Here is an 18,851-nt window from a genome sequence, read left to right as displayed (position 1 = left end):
CTTTAAGCCTCAACTCAGACTCCCAGAGGTTAATTCTTTTGCTGTTTACTTTTTCTGAAACCTAAGAAACCACAGTATAAGGAATATCTGTTCTTTAATATTCATTATAAGAAATTGAAAATATACCTGTATTTAATTTACATTTCTCAATGGATTTCCCTATGAAGTCACAAATTACATCACAGGAACAATTTGCAAGATTGCTAGCATGGTCAAGGCCTCTGTCATATTTTAGCGATTCAGCATTTATGATCTTATCTTCACTGTACTGCTGAGAAATGTAAAGAATGATGATACGTCCTCAAACTTACTTGGCAAGATGAATACATTTAGTGAATGTATTAGTTTTCCCCATGGCTTTCATACCCAGATAATTTTTTTTAAAGTTACCTTTTGTGGTTTGCTGCCACCAGGTGTTGAACAGGAGCGCTCACCAAGATTATCTGGTCCGCATTTTCGTACATCTTGTGTAGGCAAAGGCAATTTCTCACTTGGGGAAGCCAGATGGGGACTAGTTCTTAGATTTAGGGTTTTTCTACGTAAAATGTAAGGGCTAACCTTTCCAGAGGGGATATCAGCAAACCCTGAAAAATAAACAGCTTCTATTAAAAGCAGCTAAATAAGTTACACTTTCTCAATCAGATCTTCTCTTTTTTCACAATGGGGATAAAAATAGCTGATTAAAATAAATAATTTGTTCTACTGAAGAAAACAGATCAAAAAGATTGCTGAATAGGTCTTGTGTATTCCAAAATTCGTATGCAAGCCCTGGAAACTGTAGACAAGGTACAACAGTAATTCTACAGCAAAGTTTTTCAAACGAGTGTTTGGTCTTTTTCTTTACAAATACATTATTATCTGGAGAATAATTTCAGTCTGAAAACATGTACTGGTTTTACTAGAATTCAATCAGAACACAATACCGTAACATGATATTCTTCATTTTTCATATTTTTCTCTGGTGTTCATATTTTTCTCATATGGTGTTATAGATTGTCTATTATCTCTCTATTTAGCCTAGAAGTCAAATATTAACTGGCACCTCAGAACAGGTATATTTCCAGAAACATAATAATGCTGGTAAGAAAATGAAATGCAAATAACATGTAGACTTAGAAAACCTGACTTCTAGGAGTGATCACTGAAGTTGAGGCAATTCAGTATCTCTATGGCTTGTCCTTTAATGATTGCAATTGCATTTATTATAAAGGGGTACTTAATAGGTAGTTGAATGTACAATATATCTTTCAAGCCCTGATTTGTGCAGTCTTCTCAGTGAACCGTTCTCAGTGAATCTGCTACAGTGAACCCTTATGTGGAATATCAGGCTACCTAATTTCATTGTATTCATAGCAGAATTAAACAACTCTCATGAAGATGTTAATATATTACTGCTGCGGGCAAGACAGTTTCAACTCAGGGAATTTTAATCGGTTTAATGTATTGCCAATTAACACACTTTTAATTACCGATTCTGGTATCGAAAGAAATAAAAGCACACAAATAAGCAAACACTTGGGGAAAACACCTCGGCTTCCCTCCAGACACCTCTCCTCCCCAGTTTCTGGTCTCCAATCGGCTCTCCGTTGCTATACCTTCAGTGAGGTGATGAGAGCACAGAAGATGGGGATCAGATCCTGCTCCTTGTTTTTAACTTAATTGCTCAGGCATAGAGGAACCCACTGGCTGTTGGTCCCTCTGGGGTCATACCTCCTCCTCGGTGTCCTCCCAGCCCCGCTTGGGCTGCCCCCCAGCTCCTGCCCCTGCTCAGGCCACCACCACCCCCCTCAGCCCCACACCCTGCTCAGTATGATACTTTGCTTCAGCATTACTCCTCCAGCACCTCCCTCCAGACCCAGTATTGTTTTTCCTTCATCTCAGCATTTACCACCCTTTCTTACTCACATTTTCACAGAGACGTGACAAACACCTCTGACTGGTTCCGTTTTGGCACACGGTTTTGTCCTTTGGAGCCAGCTGGACCCGACCATCTCTGGCATGGGGCAGCCCTGACCTCCTTCCTCAGAGTCCTCCCCTGCAGCCCTCACCACCAACCACTTGCCAGTCAGACCCCACACAGCTACTAACTGCCTCTGTGGCCTCGTAAGGAGTAATACTAAGGACCTGTGGGGCTATGGAGGGAGCAAACGTGACTCCATCACAGCATTGTACTCTAGCGCTCCAATCTTGTGGCCTTTAAGGTTAGATTCACTCCACATCTATTCAAATAATGCTTTTAAATGACTAGAGCAAGTCTTCTGTCAGCAAAACTTTGTTGCTGTTACGTATCATATGCTTAGCCTCTAATACATGCATCACAAGGAACTACAGAGTTGTGACTGCCAGGATCATTTAACTCTTAGCAGAATGGTAGTTATTAAACCAACATAAACGTATTATGCTGGTCTAACACCTCAGCTCTACAAACACTAACTTGGCACTAACTGGCACATCTCCCATTGACTACTTTCACCTTCCATCACTGTCACCAAAAATGTTTGCATAGTCACCTGCTCACCCATAGTAAAACTAATTCAGCAAAACAAAAGAGAAAAAACCACCTGCCATGCTCAGAGAACATTTGCCTTTATAAAACATTATAAATACTACTACTTCTGGAAGCCCATCTGGCTCACCGTCTGTGTTCCCCTGACCCAGCAGATTTTGACAGATATCATTCTTCCTTTTTTTTTTGGATGAAGTCACTGGCACAGGGGATCTTGGTTCTCCATTATCTTCCCTGTTGTCTTCGTATCTCTGCCTTTTACTTGAAAGCTTAGTAGTATCTTCATTTGACCTCATCTCTTTGACAGACTGATTGCTCACTGTTAATGAGTTATCCGAATTCAGCAAAGGAGTGCTGACAGCATCACTTGTTGGCTGTTTCAGCTGAGCACTCAACAAATTGACTTGTGTTTTTAGCATCTCATTTGCTTCCTCTAGTTTATAATATTTAACAATTAGAGAGCAGTATTTCTCCAAGTTCTCATTTGCTTCTCTGGTTTTCACTTCTGTAGATTCCTGTAATTCTTCCAGTTTTAACATAACTTCTTCTGTAATGGCATTCTCATCAGCACCTTTCAAAGCAAAATATCATTATTCATATAACTGACATAAAAAAAGATGCGTATATAAGAATTTATAATGCAATGGTCACACATCTTTTAATTATACATGTTCTATACTGTGCAATTACAAAAAAAATAAGTGACAGTGTATAACAAAATCAGTAATATGTTAGACATAGTAATGTATTTGTTAAATAGAGAACAAACATGAAAAATTTGAAAAGAATCCTTGACCAGTGCATGGGCAAACATTTTCCCTGTCATTTTGTAACTTCTGAACACTCAAGTTTGTACCCCTAACTTTCTTTAAGTATCATTTACAACACAGTGCATCTCATGAGATGAGCCAAAATATAAAGAACAAAGCATGAGAATCAGAGGGAAAAGCTTGCTGGAAAATGATAAAAGAACTTGTACACAAAACTTAGTTATTAAGAAAAACAGTCCCCTTCTTCCTTAAGTCACTTTTAACCACAAAAACGTAATATTTAAAATACATATTCATAATCCGGAGTTGCCTCTGATACTTTAACAGAAAGAAGATGAACTAGATTTTGAAAATGTTTGACACATTTGCAGTTGTACTTTTTTTATACTAGTTAAGAATCATGCTCTGTATTAGAGCTGCATATGCAAACAGACATTTTAGAGAAAAAGAAAGTTTCACAAACTAATGCACTGCTAAGAAAGCATTAAGATTGAATCTAGATGCAGTTACCTTCTTTCTTATACTTTGACATAGTTAGATTTTTCTTCTTTAATAGTTCATCACGTTCAGCTAGTTGTTTCTGCAACATTTCCTTTTCCTGTTCCATTTGCTTACAGGATTTCATCCACAGTTGCACTTTACTATGGGCAAATTCATTTTCCTTCTTCAGCTGAACTATAAGGTTAATATTATCAGCCTACAAAATAAGAAATGTAATTATTACACTAGAAACATAATTCTTCCATTTAAACATTACAATGTCAAATGGAAGCTCAACTGTTATGCAATATTAGCTGTAGAGCATGGTTGTAATGTATACTTGTTTGCTTGTTTCCACACAATCTCATTATAGAAGCTCCTTCACTGCAGGAAACATGAAAGTCCCCTTACTAGATGGGTACATACAGGTGATTAACTCATCAGAAAAACAATAATCCAAATACCAATAAGGAAGACTTATTCTCTCTAGATATATCAACAAATTATGAGTGTTCAGAGTACTGATGTCAAGACTAGCATCCTACCTATGAGAAAGCTGTATGAACTCTGAGGCAGTAGTCCTTTTTCCACCTGTTATCACTTCATTGACATGGCATAAGAAAGTGCTGCTTTCCAGATAAAAGATTTCAAACCAATACTCTAAATTTTAAAGTGCTCTCTCCTAGTCTGAGTCTCCTTTATTCTTCTTTTCATCCCTAATGCATCTTATTACCACAGAGGCAAGATAACTCAGGCCTGCTTTGCACTCTAAATTCCAGCTCAAAAATACTATTCTGAGCCACAGCAGATCATTCTTTTCCACCCACTTCCACTCTCCTGGGCTGCTCCCTGCTCATCTAGTCTGGTACCAACCTGTGTGCAAATACCACACAGTGAGCACAGCTGGAAGCCTTGTATGCTACATTTACACTATCATGAGTACTGTTTTCTGTCACTGACACATATCCTATAGTACTATATCATTGGACTGCTGGTATTAAACAAATTAACACCACAGTGGAGGGCCCTATGGAATAAAGAACTGTTGAGCAAGATGAACGTATTGCAATTCAGTGTTTACTTGCATGTAAATCGAATTGACTATGTTTCTTCAAGAGTGCATTTAGAGAGATACTCACTCCCAAAGTGGGAGTACAGAGTTGGAGCCAGCAATCAATCATAGACAGAAGCAGGACAAAAAAAAAAAAAGGTAGATGAGAAAAATGCAGGGGAAATGAATACAGAAATTCAGTTATATGGACAGTTAAACTTCACCTGTACTACTAGAAAGTAAACCAAGCACATCTAGAACTGTTCCCATCTATCAGTTGTGCACAGTATGTGGAGCTCATATTCTATCATCACTGAGAACAGTTCTGTCGTTTAGAGAATTACACTAGTTAATAATTGTAATGAGAATTCTATATAAAATGGTATTGATAAACTCTGAAGAATCAAGAGCAATATATCAAGACTAATGCTTAAGACAGAACATGGTATCTATCATCAAAGTAATTCACAAACAGAAAATAGAGGCACTGCAAAGTCTCTTTGAGTGTATTCTATCCACGTTATAACCCAGTTGCAATGTTCAGTGTAGACAATAGAGTGCTGCATTTAGTATCACATAAACCAATTCTAGGTGATCTCAGTCATGGCATACATAATGTAGATCAATAGTAACAATGTCTCCTCCGTGCTCTATATTCTCATTAGTGAAACAAAAGCTGTATTAAAGTCAAGCCAAAGCTCTAGAGCATTGGTTTCCAATCCTACGTTTATTTTACTACACGGTGCTTTGGGTCTCATGTAATTGGCAATGCTTACATGTTTTTTTCTTACCTTAGTTTTCAGGAGTTCTCCTAAGGTTTGATTAGCTTCTTTAAGGGAATTATTTAGCTCTTCTTTATTTGACTTCAAATGCTCAATTTCCAATTTTTGTGAGCTGATGAAGTGCTCCAGTGAATTCATCTTATCTTGACAGGCCTCAATTTCTACTTCATTCTAGAGAAAGAAAATGTGCCTAATTACCATGATAGTAAGAGGGACATTGAGTTGTATTTTAAAGATGTACTTAAGAGCATATCACAGCCCACAGGAATTCCACAGCAAATTTGCTTGGTATGTTTTGAGGAGTTTAAAACTGAAAAAGCAATTTGTCTCAAGCATACATTCTGAATACCAGAATCTTGCCTTTAAGAAGTCTGCCATTAGAGAGCCCTTTATTTTACTACAACTTCCTCTTACATTTACTTTATATTCACAAGAATGAAAATTATTAAGAAATAATTATAGTAAATTGTTTGCCTGTGTCCTATTGGCCTCAAGTACATATTCATAGACACATATTTCTGCAGAAAAGATGATGGCTTTTTGTATACAGCATGGCATTTCCAAATTTGCCCTTATATCCTGAAGTGGTTGATCTTTCTTCCCCATTCCTACCAAAACAACCATTTCCTGGACTAAAACATACTGTTGCTTTCCCTTTTTCAAATGGATAGTCCCAGATAAGTTATATATACACTTAACACTGACTGAGTTCTGAGGTAAATTCACCTTTCACTGCTTGCTATATGGAAAAAGTTAATTTATCACTTACTGAGTTCCAAGATAATATAGAGTTTGGAAATATTGTTAGCAAAGACAATTTCTTTTGCAATAGAATCAGCAAAATTTTTTAAAATACATAGAATTTAATTAAAAACTCGCAGCACCATTCTTCCCATTTTCTGATTTACCTTTCGGTTTGCTTCTGTCAGAGCATCCTGATGCTCTTTCTCTGCTTGAAGTAGTCTGTCTTTGTATTCTGATATTTCTCCTTTCATTTCGCGTTCTTTTTCTTGTAGCTCTTTCTGTACCATCTCCAAACTCTTAGTCACTTCATTTTTTTCTGACATAGTTAGTTGCAGCTGAATCTGTAAACAGTAATAGCACATTCTTTCATATTTAGAATTTTCTCAATGGAGAAACAGTTGACCCATTAAACTATTTGACTTTTCATCTGAAATGTCTTTGAATTTCCAAAAACAACTTGTAAGAAAAAAGTATTTAACAGTGGCTAAACACACTGTAATCAAAGAATGGAACATCTGAACACAAAAGGCAGGATAGGAGGCAACGGAGGGTCTTCTAAAAAGAAACATTATGATCTGAGGGGCACGTCAAGTGCAAGTTTGCCAACACTGTTAAATCAAGCAGCACTGCCAAAAATCAAAGCTTAACCTCTCCAAACATTGTTCCCTCTGAGAGTGACTTGAGAGGTTAAGGGTCACTTTCATCACCCTCTTTAAGATGACTTTCTAAGCATTTTCGTTTTGATTCACTTTTACAACTGTACTTTTTGGACAGCTGGCCTGCACTTCCATACAGGATTTCTGAAAGTTGCAGAAATCTTTCTTCTTTTCTCACTAAAAATCCTCAACACCACAAAAGAAACAAGCCTCTGGTTATAAAATTTTGTAAACAATGTTAGTAGGTCGGAAGACCACTTAAGCTGGTTTAAACACATAATATTGTTCACAAATAAGACCTACAGTCATCTAGATGGTAGAACAGTCTCTAAGAATTAAATATGAAAAAATGAAACAATGAAGACTAAAACTGTTTCTTCCTTGACTGTCCTGAAAGTACTTTAACACTACTAAACATTGAAAATAGTTTAGTTTAAAAACAAACTTGAGAAATGTTACATTTTTTATCTAACATCCTCAGTCTGATGATTGAATGCCTGTAGTAAAGAAAATTTCTTGGCACTGAAAGATTTCTAGATATCCACCTGTGGCCTTTATGCCAAGAAAACATAGTTTCGACAGAAGGAAGAGCGGAAAAAACCTATTAACTAATCATTCTATCTCAGAAAAGAACATTAAATTTTTGGAAATTTGAAAGCAAGAACCTCTGATACTGTACATTAGCACAGCTTCCTTGACCAACCTCCACACATTTACTGTACTTGAGCATCTGGCCTTAAACACAGAAATACCACACACGGAGTAACTAACTTTGTTCTTTTCTGAATGTTCTCGAATAAGCTGTATTTCTTCAGCAAGCTTGCTTCTTTCTATGGTAAATTCTTCCTGTAATTTGGAAATCTTCTGTTCAGTATCACTTAGCTTGACTTGCAGCTCAGTGTGACTTTCAGTCAGTTCATTTACCTGAAATTAAATTTTCCAGAATTATTTTTAATACATGTGTCATGACCTCCAAAGAATATGCAACAAGCAGTTTTTAAGATGGGTTATTTTATTCCCATAGCTGGTCCAAGCCCAAGCAAGAGTCACAACAGGCTAATGTTGTTTTCACATGGCAAGTGTCCAATTGTTGTTTCACTTTCTTTTCAGCTCCCAAAGTGCTTATTCTTGATATAAAAACTCACTCACCCAATACCAATTTGTCTTATCCTCTTTTTCTTCTTCTATAGGAGAGAGGAAACTATCCTGCATTATTCGATTACTTAAACTTCTATGCCTACTTTCAAGCAACCTTCCCATTCATCCTACACAAAACAATGTTGTGCTTTCCAGCTTTGTAACTTCAATGCAAACTCATGATTGCATTGAAAACATAATTTTAAAAATAAGACATTTACTGTAAAAGTCTGAGGTTAAAGTTATTTTAAGATACAATTTATTAAGGAAGTGGTAAGCCCAGAGGATGCTTTATCCCACTCCTAAAAAGGGAACTGTACCCTAATGGAAATGGTATTACCTTTTTACATAAAGTGCTCTTTTCACAAAGTGTAGATTCCAGTTCCTTCTCAAGGTCCTTATAAGACACTTTTAGAACATTCAGGATATCCGGGAAGGTTTCATTATCAGAAGAATGTTGCTCCTTCAGCTTTAACTCAGCAATCAAACTCTGCAGCCTTTTTTTTTCCTGGTGCCAACATTCATGCTCATGTTGCATGTGTGCCAGCTGTAAAGACAGCTCCTCTGTTTCTTTCACCTGCTTTTGAAGACCACCATTTTCCTGTACCTTTTCATCAAGCTTTTGTTTATAATCCATCAACTCTTGAACAAGTACTTCCCTCGTTTGATCCAATTTGATATTTTCATTTTTTATTTCCTGACATTCCTGTAATAGTATTGTTTTATCTTGCTCAAGACGAGCCACCTGATTAATCAAGGCTTGCTTTTTTGCTCTAGCATCTGCTTCCTCCTTGCAAGAAAACTCTAATTTCTCACTTATATCTTTGAGCTCTGATTTCAGCAATACCACAGTATCTTCAAACTCATCTTTGATCTGCATCTTTTCTTTCTCCTTTTCTTCTAACAGTTTTGTTGCAGTCAAATTCGAAGATTCTAGTTCAAGGATTCTTTCTTGCTTTTCTTTTAAATCTTTAGCCAAACACTCTTTTTGTGAGGTGAGGACATCAATTTGTAAGCTAAAGCATTTCAGCTTTTCAGTCATCTCTTCTATCTCCATTGTTAATGTTTCTGCTTCTGCTTTAGCAGTCTCTGACTGAATAATTGCATCTTCTAAATTTTTCTCTGACATCTCCAATTCTCTTTCAAGCCTCTCTATTTTATCCAGAAGAAAGTCAGCTTTCCGTTCACTCTCTTTCAGTTTTTCAGCAACATGGTGTTTTTTCTTCTCATCAGATTCAATTTTTACTTTCAGCTTCTCAATTCCATATCGCATTTGGTCTACTTCTTTCTGTGCTGAGCTGAGTCTAGCAGCAAGTTCACCTTTTTCCGTTAACAATCCTTCCAAAGATCTGGAAAGTTTTGAATTTTCCACTTCTGACGAACTTAATTTACTCTGCATCATTTCCAACTCTGTTACAATCAGCTTTTTCTCTTTCTTTAAATCTGCTCCTTCATTTTGGAGTTTTTCTTTTTCTAAGGCGAAAAACACAGCATCATTTTCCAAACTTTGCAGCTTCTGCAGAAGATGATCTTTTTCATTTGATAATTGATTTACATCAGATTTTGCAGTCTCAAGCAGATTTGTTTGTGTCCTCACTTCACCCTCTAACCTTCTAATGAATTCAGTAGAATCCACCTTAGTTGACTGTAGCTCTTTTAATTTTTCTTGTAGCTTCTGACACTTCTGATCCAGTTCTTTTTTATTTTCAGACAAAATACTCAGTTCTTGGCCAATATGGTTTCTCTCAGCTGTGACTGAAACAAGGTGCTCTTGAAAGCTACAAATAGTTTTCAGGTTAACTTCTCTCTCCCTTTCTAATTGCTGACATTTTGCCTGAAGCATTTCAATATCATGCTTTATAAACAAGGCATGGCTCTCAATATTAACTTGCTCAGATTTTGGACTCCTCTGCTCATTTTCAGCTGCAAGAAATTGTTCATGACAATCTCTCTTGGTCATTTCTACATCATCCAATGTGTCTGCTGCATTAGACAATCTAACTTTACGTATCTCCAGCTCAGATTTTACGTTCTCAGGTTCTTTTTCTAACGAGACTACTCTAAAAGATAATTGCTGCTTATTGACAGAGACTGATTCCAGTTTTTCTTTTATGTCACAGTTTTTTTCCTTAACAACTACAGTAGCTTCCTCCAGTTCTGCAAAAGCTGAACTCTTCGGAGTTAATTGTGCATTCTGAAAGTTCAGCTCTGAGTTTAATTGCTCAACATTCATTAGTAAATCAACGTGTTTATGGCTTTCTTCTGTCTCATAGATCAGCTTCAAATTTTCAGCAGTCTGTTTTGCCTCCTCCTGAAGCATTTCAGTGGTTATTTGATTTTCATAGAAATCCCCTGCACTTAAAAACATACTACTATTGGAAAATGACAATGCACTGGCATGGTCTGAAGGGCTGGTTATTTTTTCTGACATATTTCTACACTCGTGTTCTCCAGAAATCTTCTCAGTATAATCTTCCATTAGTCTTGCTTCAGCAGTCTCAGTTACATTTTCACACACAGAGGTATCTCCTACAGCCATTTTCTCAATGGGGATTAGTTTAGGTTTATTGCTTTTCAGTGCTGAGCTTTCAACAGGCACTCCCAATTGGTAATGACTACTGTTTTCTTGTTCAGTATTCTGCAAGGGCTAAGAATCGATCCATTAAAAAAAGGAAAAGAAAAAGAATATATGTAAGAAAAAAACCAAGATGCATTTAAAAGGTTTCCTCCTCTTATGCAAAATAAATAGCATCCTTCTCTACTTCAGAATCTGCTTTCTTATTGAAAGGATGTACACTTACTTATACACACATGCATCTTTGGCCAAAAGGTTTTAAAGATACTGAGGGAGAAATTTCAGCCAAATTTACTGAAAGACTCAGTGCAAAGATATATATTGGGAAAATACGTGTCTATGTGACAAAGTAAAAAATTATTAGTATCACTAATGGGGGAAAGGTTTACTGCTCACCTTATATGAGACACCAGCGAATCTTCAATGGACAAGCCCAAATCCTCAAATAATCCCTTTTCCAAATTACCACTGTTTATCAGAGCTAGGCTTACATTTCGTGCCACCTGATGCTCTCATTTGAAACAATAAAAATGAGTAACTTCAAAACTTGAGGACTCCAAAAAAGAACTGGGTCTGAAGGCAGCACCTAAATGACCTGTATTGAGTACTTCATCTTAAAAAAGCTGCAGCTATGTATGGTAAGGAACAGTATTTCCTTCTTCAAGTGTCTATGTATCAGCGTGAATGCTCTATGTGAATTGCAAGCAACACATACAAGTGAAAGGTTTTCTTCCCTGCAAGGAACAGTTGCTCAGTGTTGCACAGTTGCCCAAAATGTAGAGCTTCAAGATGCTCAGACTGTGAGAGCAGTGTTAAACTTTAGTTTTTGAGTCTATGTTGACTGGGCCCTGGAGGCCAGGACTGCACAGGACTTAATGGTCAAAACTGGAATTCTCACAAGCACCTGTTAGATTTATTTTTAAGGGGAATTAGTCTAATACATTGTATGCAAGAATTAAACTGGTTTTCCTCCATTCTGAGTGAAGTTTTGATTCTGCCACTCCTTACAAGGAGCAGCAAAACCTAGTTCACTGGTTGCACACCATCTACAGCACTAAAAAAAAGACAGAGCTGATTCCCAAATTTTTTGCTCCTTTAGGTATTTTGAAGGACTTCAGGCTGAAATGAAAATTAACTCTTCTGCTACCAGCTCATTCTGTTCTGCTGTTGATGGTACTGAAAGGAATTGGAGGTGTGGAAGCAGTCCTAGTTTGCTTGTCCCATGAAGGGACATGGGAAGTCTGTGCATCTTTAACCGACTGTGGTAAATCAGAGAGTACGGATTCATGCAGTGTATGCATACCCACTAACACAGCAGGATCCGCACTGACACAGACCTGAAGAAAAACCAAGAAAGTAGCGCAAAGTCTTACACAACTCTAATAAATTAAACTTGTTGGTTTTGTCATCATTTGTTATTTCTCATGATCCCTGTGATGCATAAACCAGAACTCAAGGTATGGATTATTTTTCTACTTTCTCTGAAGAACAGTACCACTTCTGTGGGACACAATTTTAAACACATTTAATTTCAAAATTTAAATTTGGCTTACCATAAATCAAAGGATTGACATAAAACTGATTTGCATGACAGCAATTACTTACATTTTCAATATCTGTGCACAGCAGTGAATGAGAACTTAAATCAAGGACTTGTAGTTGGAGTCTTGCTGCTTCCAGCTCCAAAGACAGATTCTCGGTTTGTTTTCTTTCTGCTGCCAGTTTGCGCTCCATCTCCATAGTCACGTTATTCAGTTTCTGTTGCCATTCTTCCTTGTCAGATAGATTTTGCTGTTTGAGATGATCTATTTCTTTTCTTTCAGAAAGTATAACTTTTTTCAGCTCTTGTATTTCCTCATTTTTCATATTCTCTTGAATGTGAAATTGGTCTTCGAGCACCTTGATGGCCTTCTCATATGTCTGACACAGCTTCTGAAGTTCTTCAATTCTACTCTCAAGGTTAGATTTCCTAGGAGTAATATTCCTCGGCTCTCTAACAGAGTCCAATTTGTGATCATTATGACAATTTTGAACCAAAATTTTTGTTGCACCTTCTGGAATTATTTCTGCAGAACTGTCTGGCTGATTCATTTCCTCTGTGCATTTACGCATACCACTGTTACGAGAATCAACCACCTCACTTACTTCTATAAAACCGGGACTTTCAAAAAGATCTGAGGAAGAAACCATGGACTTAGTTTCATCTAATTTAGACAGTGTGTCGGTTTGGCTAGAAGATAATGGCACTCTCACAGAATCTATATGAGCGTTGCTCAGACTCATCGACAATGCAGAATTTTCTGCCTTCAGTATTTCAATACAAGACTGTAGCTCAGATATCTTTGAGCGCATACTGCAGTGTTGTTCATGTAATTTTATATGTTCATTCTGGAAAGACAAAAGCTTCTCTCTGACTTCAGCAAAGTGTATTTTAATTTCTTTGCTGGACAATTTTAAATCTTCATAGTCAGAACTGGGTCCAGTACTGCATTCTTTAAATCTGAAGGACATTTCCTTATTATCAAAATACATTCTCAGATCGCTGTTATCACTTTGATCCATAAGTTCATCAGGAAAAATAGCTTTCTCTGCTTTTAAATTTTTATCTGCATTCATTATGTTCTCCTTCTCCTCTGCCACTTCATTAATACCTGTGATGCCATTGATTTTTGAGTCTTTAAACCCAGAGGCTAATAGAATATTCTCACTCTGCAACCTCTCACACATTTTCTCAAGCTCACTCAGATTGTTTATCGTTACCTGCAAAGAGGATGCCAGCAAGATTGATGAATAACTTTCATCCATTCCTCTTTTGCCACAATTCTGGGAAACACTATCATAATTATACTCCAATGAGTGGCCATCTTCTTCTAATACTGTAAGCGGAGAATTCGAAGTTTTCAATTCTTTAACAGACAGCAGTTTTTGCTGCAGTCTCTCTTTCTCTCTCACACTTTTCTCAAGTTCTACTTCCATGCCTTTTAAAGCAGTCTCCAGTTGCATCACTTCTAACTTGCAGTTCTCTAAGGACAGTTCTCTGTCCTCAAAATCCATTTGAAGAAGCTCAAGTTTAACTTGGTATTTATTCAGCTCAGCATCTTTTTCTTCCATGAACTTCCTCAACTGTTCTGAATGGAGTCTCCGTTCACAACTAATGTCACACATTAGCGGTTCACTTTTTGTTTCTAGTTCCTTCCCCAATTGCTCCTTGTCTTGAAATACGATACCACATTTCTCTTGCATTGTATTTTGTGTTGCCCTGTTATTTAACATTTCCTGTCTTAAACAGTCAAACTCCACAGAAGGCACATGTTGGATATTGGAAAATTCTGACTGCAGTTGCTGAAGTTCTTGAACCAAATCCTTTTTTATTTCTTCTGAGGCTATTAGTTTACGTAAGATGTCTCTATTCTCACTAAATACCCGTTTCTCTTGTTCTAATTTTGCTTTCTTTTCCTCAAATTCAATTGTCTGCTCTCTCAGAATGCTCATCACGTTTACATTTTCTTCTTCCACTGATTTATACTTTGCTTGCAAAGCTTTAAGCTCTGTTTTGATTTCTTCAGTTCTTGATTCAATACGTTGTCTTTCCTCCTTGTGTTTTCCGGACATTTCAGAAATGATTTCTTCTCTTTCCTTTAAACTATGAGAAATATTTTTATTTGCTTCCAGTAAAGTTATTTGTTCTTGCTCTAAAGCTCTGCTTAAATCCTTAAGGGTTGCGTTTTCTTCAGCAAGTTCCTCAATTTTTTTGCTATATGAGCAAATCATTGAAGACATGTCCTTCTTCTCTGAATCCCATGTTCCAGACATGAGCTTCAGCTGTCTTACTGAATCCTCAAGCAATTTATTATTGGTCTTTAAATCCTGAAGCTCAGCTTGTTGGTTTTCTAATCTTCCGTTCAAAGTTTGCAGTTGCACGTTCTTTTCCTCAAGAATAGCTAAAGTTTCTTCAACTAATTTCTGACGTGCTGAAATATCTGCTTGCAAGTTACTAATGTGCTGTTTAGTTTCTGTCATGAAGCTTTCATGCATCTGTTCCACATTAAATAATCTTTCTTCTGTTTCACCCTTTATTTGCAGTAAGTCTTCATATTGCTGCTGCTGATTTGAAGTCAGCTGCTTTTGAGCCACTAAGGAAATCTCAAGAGAAGAGATCTGATCTCGTAAAATGGCCAGATCCTTAGTTTTTCCTACTTCTAGAAGAGTTCTTGCACATCCATGATCCTCAGCAATGGAGTTATTTACTGCAAGTTGCATATTATCTAAAACAGTTTTATGCTGACCACTTTGTAAATTAAATTCTCCCTCTTCTGTCATTTCTGAAGTACCTTTTGCTTTTATAAGACAACAGATTTTTTCATATTCACCAAGCAGGTCATGATAACATTGCTCCCTTTGCAGTCCTTCACTTGCTGCTAACTGTAACTTTTCTTCTAGTTCACCAACTTGGTTGGTAAGCTGGAATATTTTACAGGACATATTTTCTATCTCTTTACAGTACTTTTTATCAGAACATTCTGCTTTCCGCTGAAGTTCATCAAAAGCTTTTTTTTGTTCTTCTAATTCTGCACTTTTACATTCCAGCATGTCTTTAAGTTCTCTAATTTCTGTGCTTTTCCTGTCACTTTCAGTTTCCATCATTCTGAGTTTCTCACTATGCTCATGATTTTTGATTTGCTGACTTTGAAGGGAACTCTCCAAGTCCTTAATATGAGTCAGCATACCTTCCTTTTCAGACTTAAGTTTATTTATAAGGTGATCATTTTCATTTTTCCATTGAGAAAAAGCAGTAGCCTCTTTTTGCAATTCTGCACATTCTCTCTGCTTGAATCCAAGGAGCCTCTGCAAAGCTTCTGATTCTTCCTCCATTTTACTTATTTTACAGTTTTGTTCTTTAATATGATTATCTTTTTCCTTGAGTAGATCTTCGGTAGGATCTTGTTGCTTTTCCATGTCAGCTAAAGCTATTTTCAGCTTCTCCAGTGAAAGGGAGCTCTCTTGCTTTTTAAATTTCTCTTCCAGTAACTTCAGCTCTGCTTCCTGAAAAGTGTTCTTATCTGTAAAAGAAAAACACCATCAAATCTTTCCCAGTCAATACTGGCAATTCGACTGATAATTTTCTAAATGAAAAATTACTATTTACTTTTACAATTTTCAATTCTCATTCTAGTGCAAAGCATTACTCTTAAGTTATATCACTGGATAAAGGATCATTTATATCACCTTAGGCTATCGGACACTATGTACTCATAAACATTGTCAGCTTTCCACTCTGCAGTCTGATACAAGTCTGCACTCCAAGCCGGTCAGTCCTTACTTCTCAGGTGTAACTACCTGTTGTTGCTGTGTCTCACTTTCACCAAATTTTTATATAAAGTAGCACTGTCTTTTTTTTTTTTTTAAAAAAAACAGGACAGGTCTCATTCCAGTATGTGACCTTCTTGTGGATCAGTTTCTGCCAAAGAATGTCTAATTCTACACAGTCATTTTCTAAATTGTCACAATTGTTTTCCTGCCTTGATAGGAGCAGACTAAGAACAACCAAAGATAAGTACGGGGCGGGGGAGGGGGCAGGGAGGCATTACGTTCCACTAGCTAGCTGGTAAAGGCTGCAAATTTTCTATACGATCGAAAACAAATCATCAGTTGAAAGTCAGTGAAAAGTTTGTCATTAATTTTAAGGAGAACAGAATCAAATTCAAAAGCTCCATTTTGAAATCTTACATGAAGTTTGATTGATGCACAGAAACAACAAATGGGATGCACAGAACAACAAGTGGGAATCTATCCCCTTTTTTTAGTCAGATCCAGCAGAACTACAAAGTATATTTCAGCTCAATTCCTGAAAAACTGTGTTCTCAATTAGAAACAAACACTGCAAGATTCAACTATCAGTGGTTATGAACATTTTCCTTCCTTTTTTTTTTTTTTGCCCCCAAAAACTATGAAACACATAAAAGAATTACAAAACAGAAGTTTTCTGGTTTAAATAGATTCTATGAAATTCAGTTTGCTGATAAGTTCAGTATACTTCGATTAATTTCAAAATTGTGTATCTTCAGGAACTGTATACATTCATAGACAAAAATTAATTTCCATTTAGGACAAACTCAATGTTGGTTAAAAACACTAATCACATCCCACAGTGGAAACCTTTTTACTTTAATTCACAATGAAACTTACAGGATTGCAGGAAAGATACATCATTAAACATGTAACAGGAATTCTGCAAATTTAAATATGTAACTCACTTTTCATCTCTTCTGCAAAACTCTGGCTCTGCTTTAGAGACTGCTTGATCGTATTTAATTCTTTTTCAAGTTGGTGGATCTCTTGCAATTTTTTTTCAAGTTGACAGTCAAGAAGGTTTTTCTGCTGCTTCACTTCCTAAAACAAAACCAAACAAGACCATATTTCATGTGAATTGCCAAGAAGATCAAACAATTCAGTTTATTTAAATCAAAAGAAAGATATTCCATTAGATCCTATTAAGTCTTAACCCAGCTATGCATGGGTTCCTAAGCACTGCTTGGGAACATAAGCTGAACTATTCTTAACTAGTTGACAGCATCTGAGAGATGCTGCCAGTTGACGTAGTTAGCATGTCCCTTGTTTGCATAGAGTAAACAGCTCCACACGACCTGCCCCAAACAGATTGAGACAGGACAGGACATATCCTATAAAATCCAAGTTGAAGAAGTTAGGCTACTTTCCCAAAACAACAAAGGGAACAAATCCCTGCAATAGCATCAAAATTAATAAGAAATTTATAGATCAGATTTCACCTATCATGTCATGTAGCAACAAGTTCTCTCTCCACTGAACATCATCATCATGGCAACACTGATCAAGTTTTATTTAGAAGGTTCAGAGGGTTGTTTTGCCATTAAGAGTATTTTCTTCCAAATAAATTTGAGTTCTAAAAAAACAAACAAACAAACCAAACCACAAACAAAACTATGTAACTACATTGCATCTAGGAAGCCAAATAAAAGTTCTTTTAAAGAAACTAATCCTTTTTCTCCAGACTCCTGTGCTGCTGGACAACAGATGGCATGGAACTGGCATGGTCCAATTGGAAACAGGCCGTCAATTATTCATCCGTTTACTAGTAGCAGATGGGCAGCATTTCACAAAAGCCAAGCTCAAGAAATGGAAAGGTCTGGATGAAAAAAATTAAACGCTTGCTGGCATGGCAGGCTTGTTTTTGCAACAACATAAATAAATCACCCTCAGAACATGATTAAAATTATCACTGTCACTAGCAGTTACCTTCCCTTCTACTCATAGCATTCCCTACCCACAGTTTAAAAAAAAAAAAAAATCCAGTCACATACAAGTTTCAATGAAGTTTTCTAGTAATCTTAACAATAATTTTTTCAAAGAAGTACAAATGTCCAAACTTCTTGCATTCAAAGCACCATATGCAGATGCAATACAAGAACACGAACTAAACAAGTCTGTTCATTAGAAAATCTATGAAAAGAAAAACAAACAAGTTTAAGGAATTAAAATGACTGAAAGGTCCCATTATTTTTATTTGGTGCAAACATTCCCAATAAGCAGCACTCAGCAAAACCCAGGAACCCATAATTTAATGGACTAAGTATCTGATAGTAACTAGCCACTTTCCAAAGCTATAAGCAAAAGAATCAATTTGGTTTCAATCCAGTTATCGATTCTACTTTTATGTTGTATTACTCAAATTAGTCATTCTGCAATTGTCCCTTGAAAAAGGAAAAACCAAACCAAAGCAAACTCCAGAACCTATATACAGGTAGTACTATTATTCTAGAGAAACTCTTTATGGGACAGGCTTATGAGCAGATTAGGGACTGACTGATCCATTTTTCCAAGAATAGTTATGGGCTTGCTTGCACCATCAAAATGTAAACCATATGCGAAGATGCCAGAACTGCTAAGCTATTGAGATACCACCATTGCAAAGCTTAATAGTCCTTAGACTAAGCATATCCTGCATCCAGTCTCACAAGTGTATCTCTTTTGCAACTTTTTTGGAACACCAATCTTCTTATATAGTAAGGACTAAACACAGCAGTGGATTAACCAGTGGAAAACAACTGTATTCTCCACTGGGTAGTTAGACCATTAACTTAAGACCGCAACAATTTCCCTTTAATAAAGGA

The 18,851-nt window shown here is 36.6% G+C and overlaps 1 protein-coding gene across 1 annotated transcript in view; it reads right to left on the bottom strand.

Moving 5' to 3' along the window:
* Positions 1-18,851, bottom strand: part of CENPF (centromere protein F) — a 43,679-nt gene that overhangs the window by 2,590 nt on the left and 22,238 nt on the right. The window contains exons 11-19 of the mRNA XM_075147079.1: positions 16,956-17,091; positions 12,307-15,761; positions 8,467-10,764; positions 7,761-7,913; positions 6,498-6,674; positions 5,599-5,760; positions 3,787-3,973; positions 2,637-3,077; positions 391-584 (exon numbers count right to left, since the gene is read on the bottom strand). Of these exons, the coding sequence (XP_075003180.1) occupies positions 391-584; positions 2,637-3,077; positions 3,787-3,973; positions 5,599-5,760; positions 6,498-6,674; positions 7,761-7,913; positions 8,467-10,764; positions 12,307-15,761; positions 16,956-17,091 (7,203 nt within the window). The remainder of the gene's footprint in view (positions 1-390; positions 585-2,636; positions 3,078-3,786; positions 3,974-5,598; positions 5,761-6,497; positions 6,675-7,760; positions 7,914-8,466; positions 10,765-12,306; positions 15,762-16,955; positions 17,092-18,851) is intronic.

The sequence above is a fragment of the Calonectris borealis genome, chromosome 3 (genome assembly GCF_964195595.1).
Source record: "Calonectris borealis chromosome 3, bCalBor7.hap1.2, whole genome shotgun sequence".
Taxonomy (NCBI): Eukaryota; Metazoa; Chordata; class Aves; order Procellariiformes; family Procellariidae; genus Calonectris; species Calonectris borealis.
The sequence above is the reverse complement of the archived record's forward strand: the minus strand, read 5'-3'. Positions and strand labels throughout refer to the sequence as shown.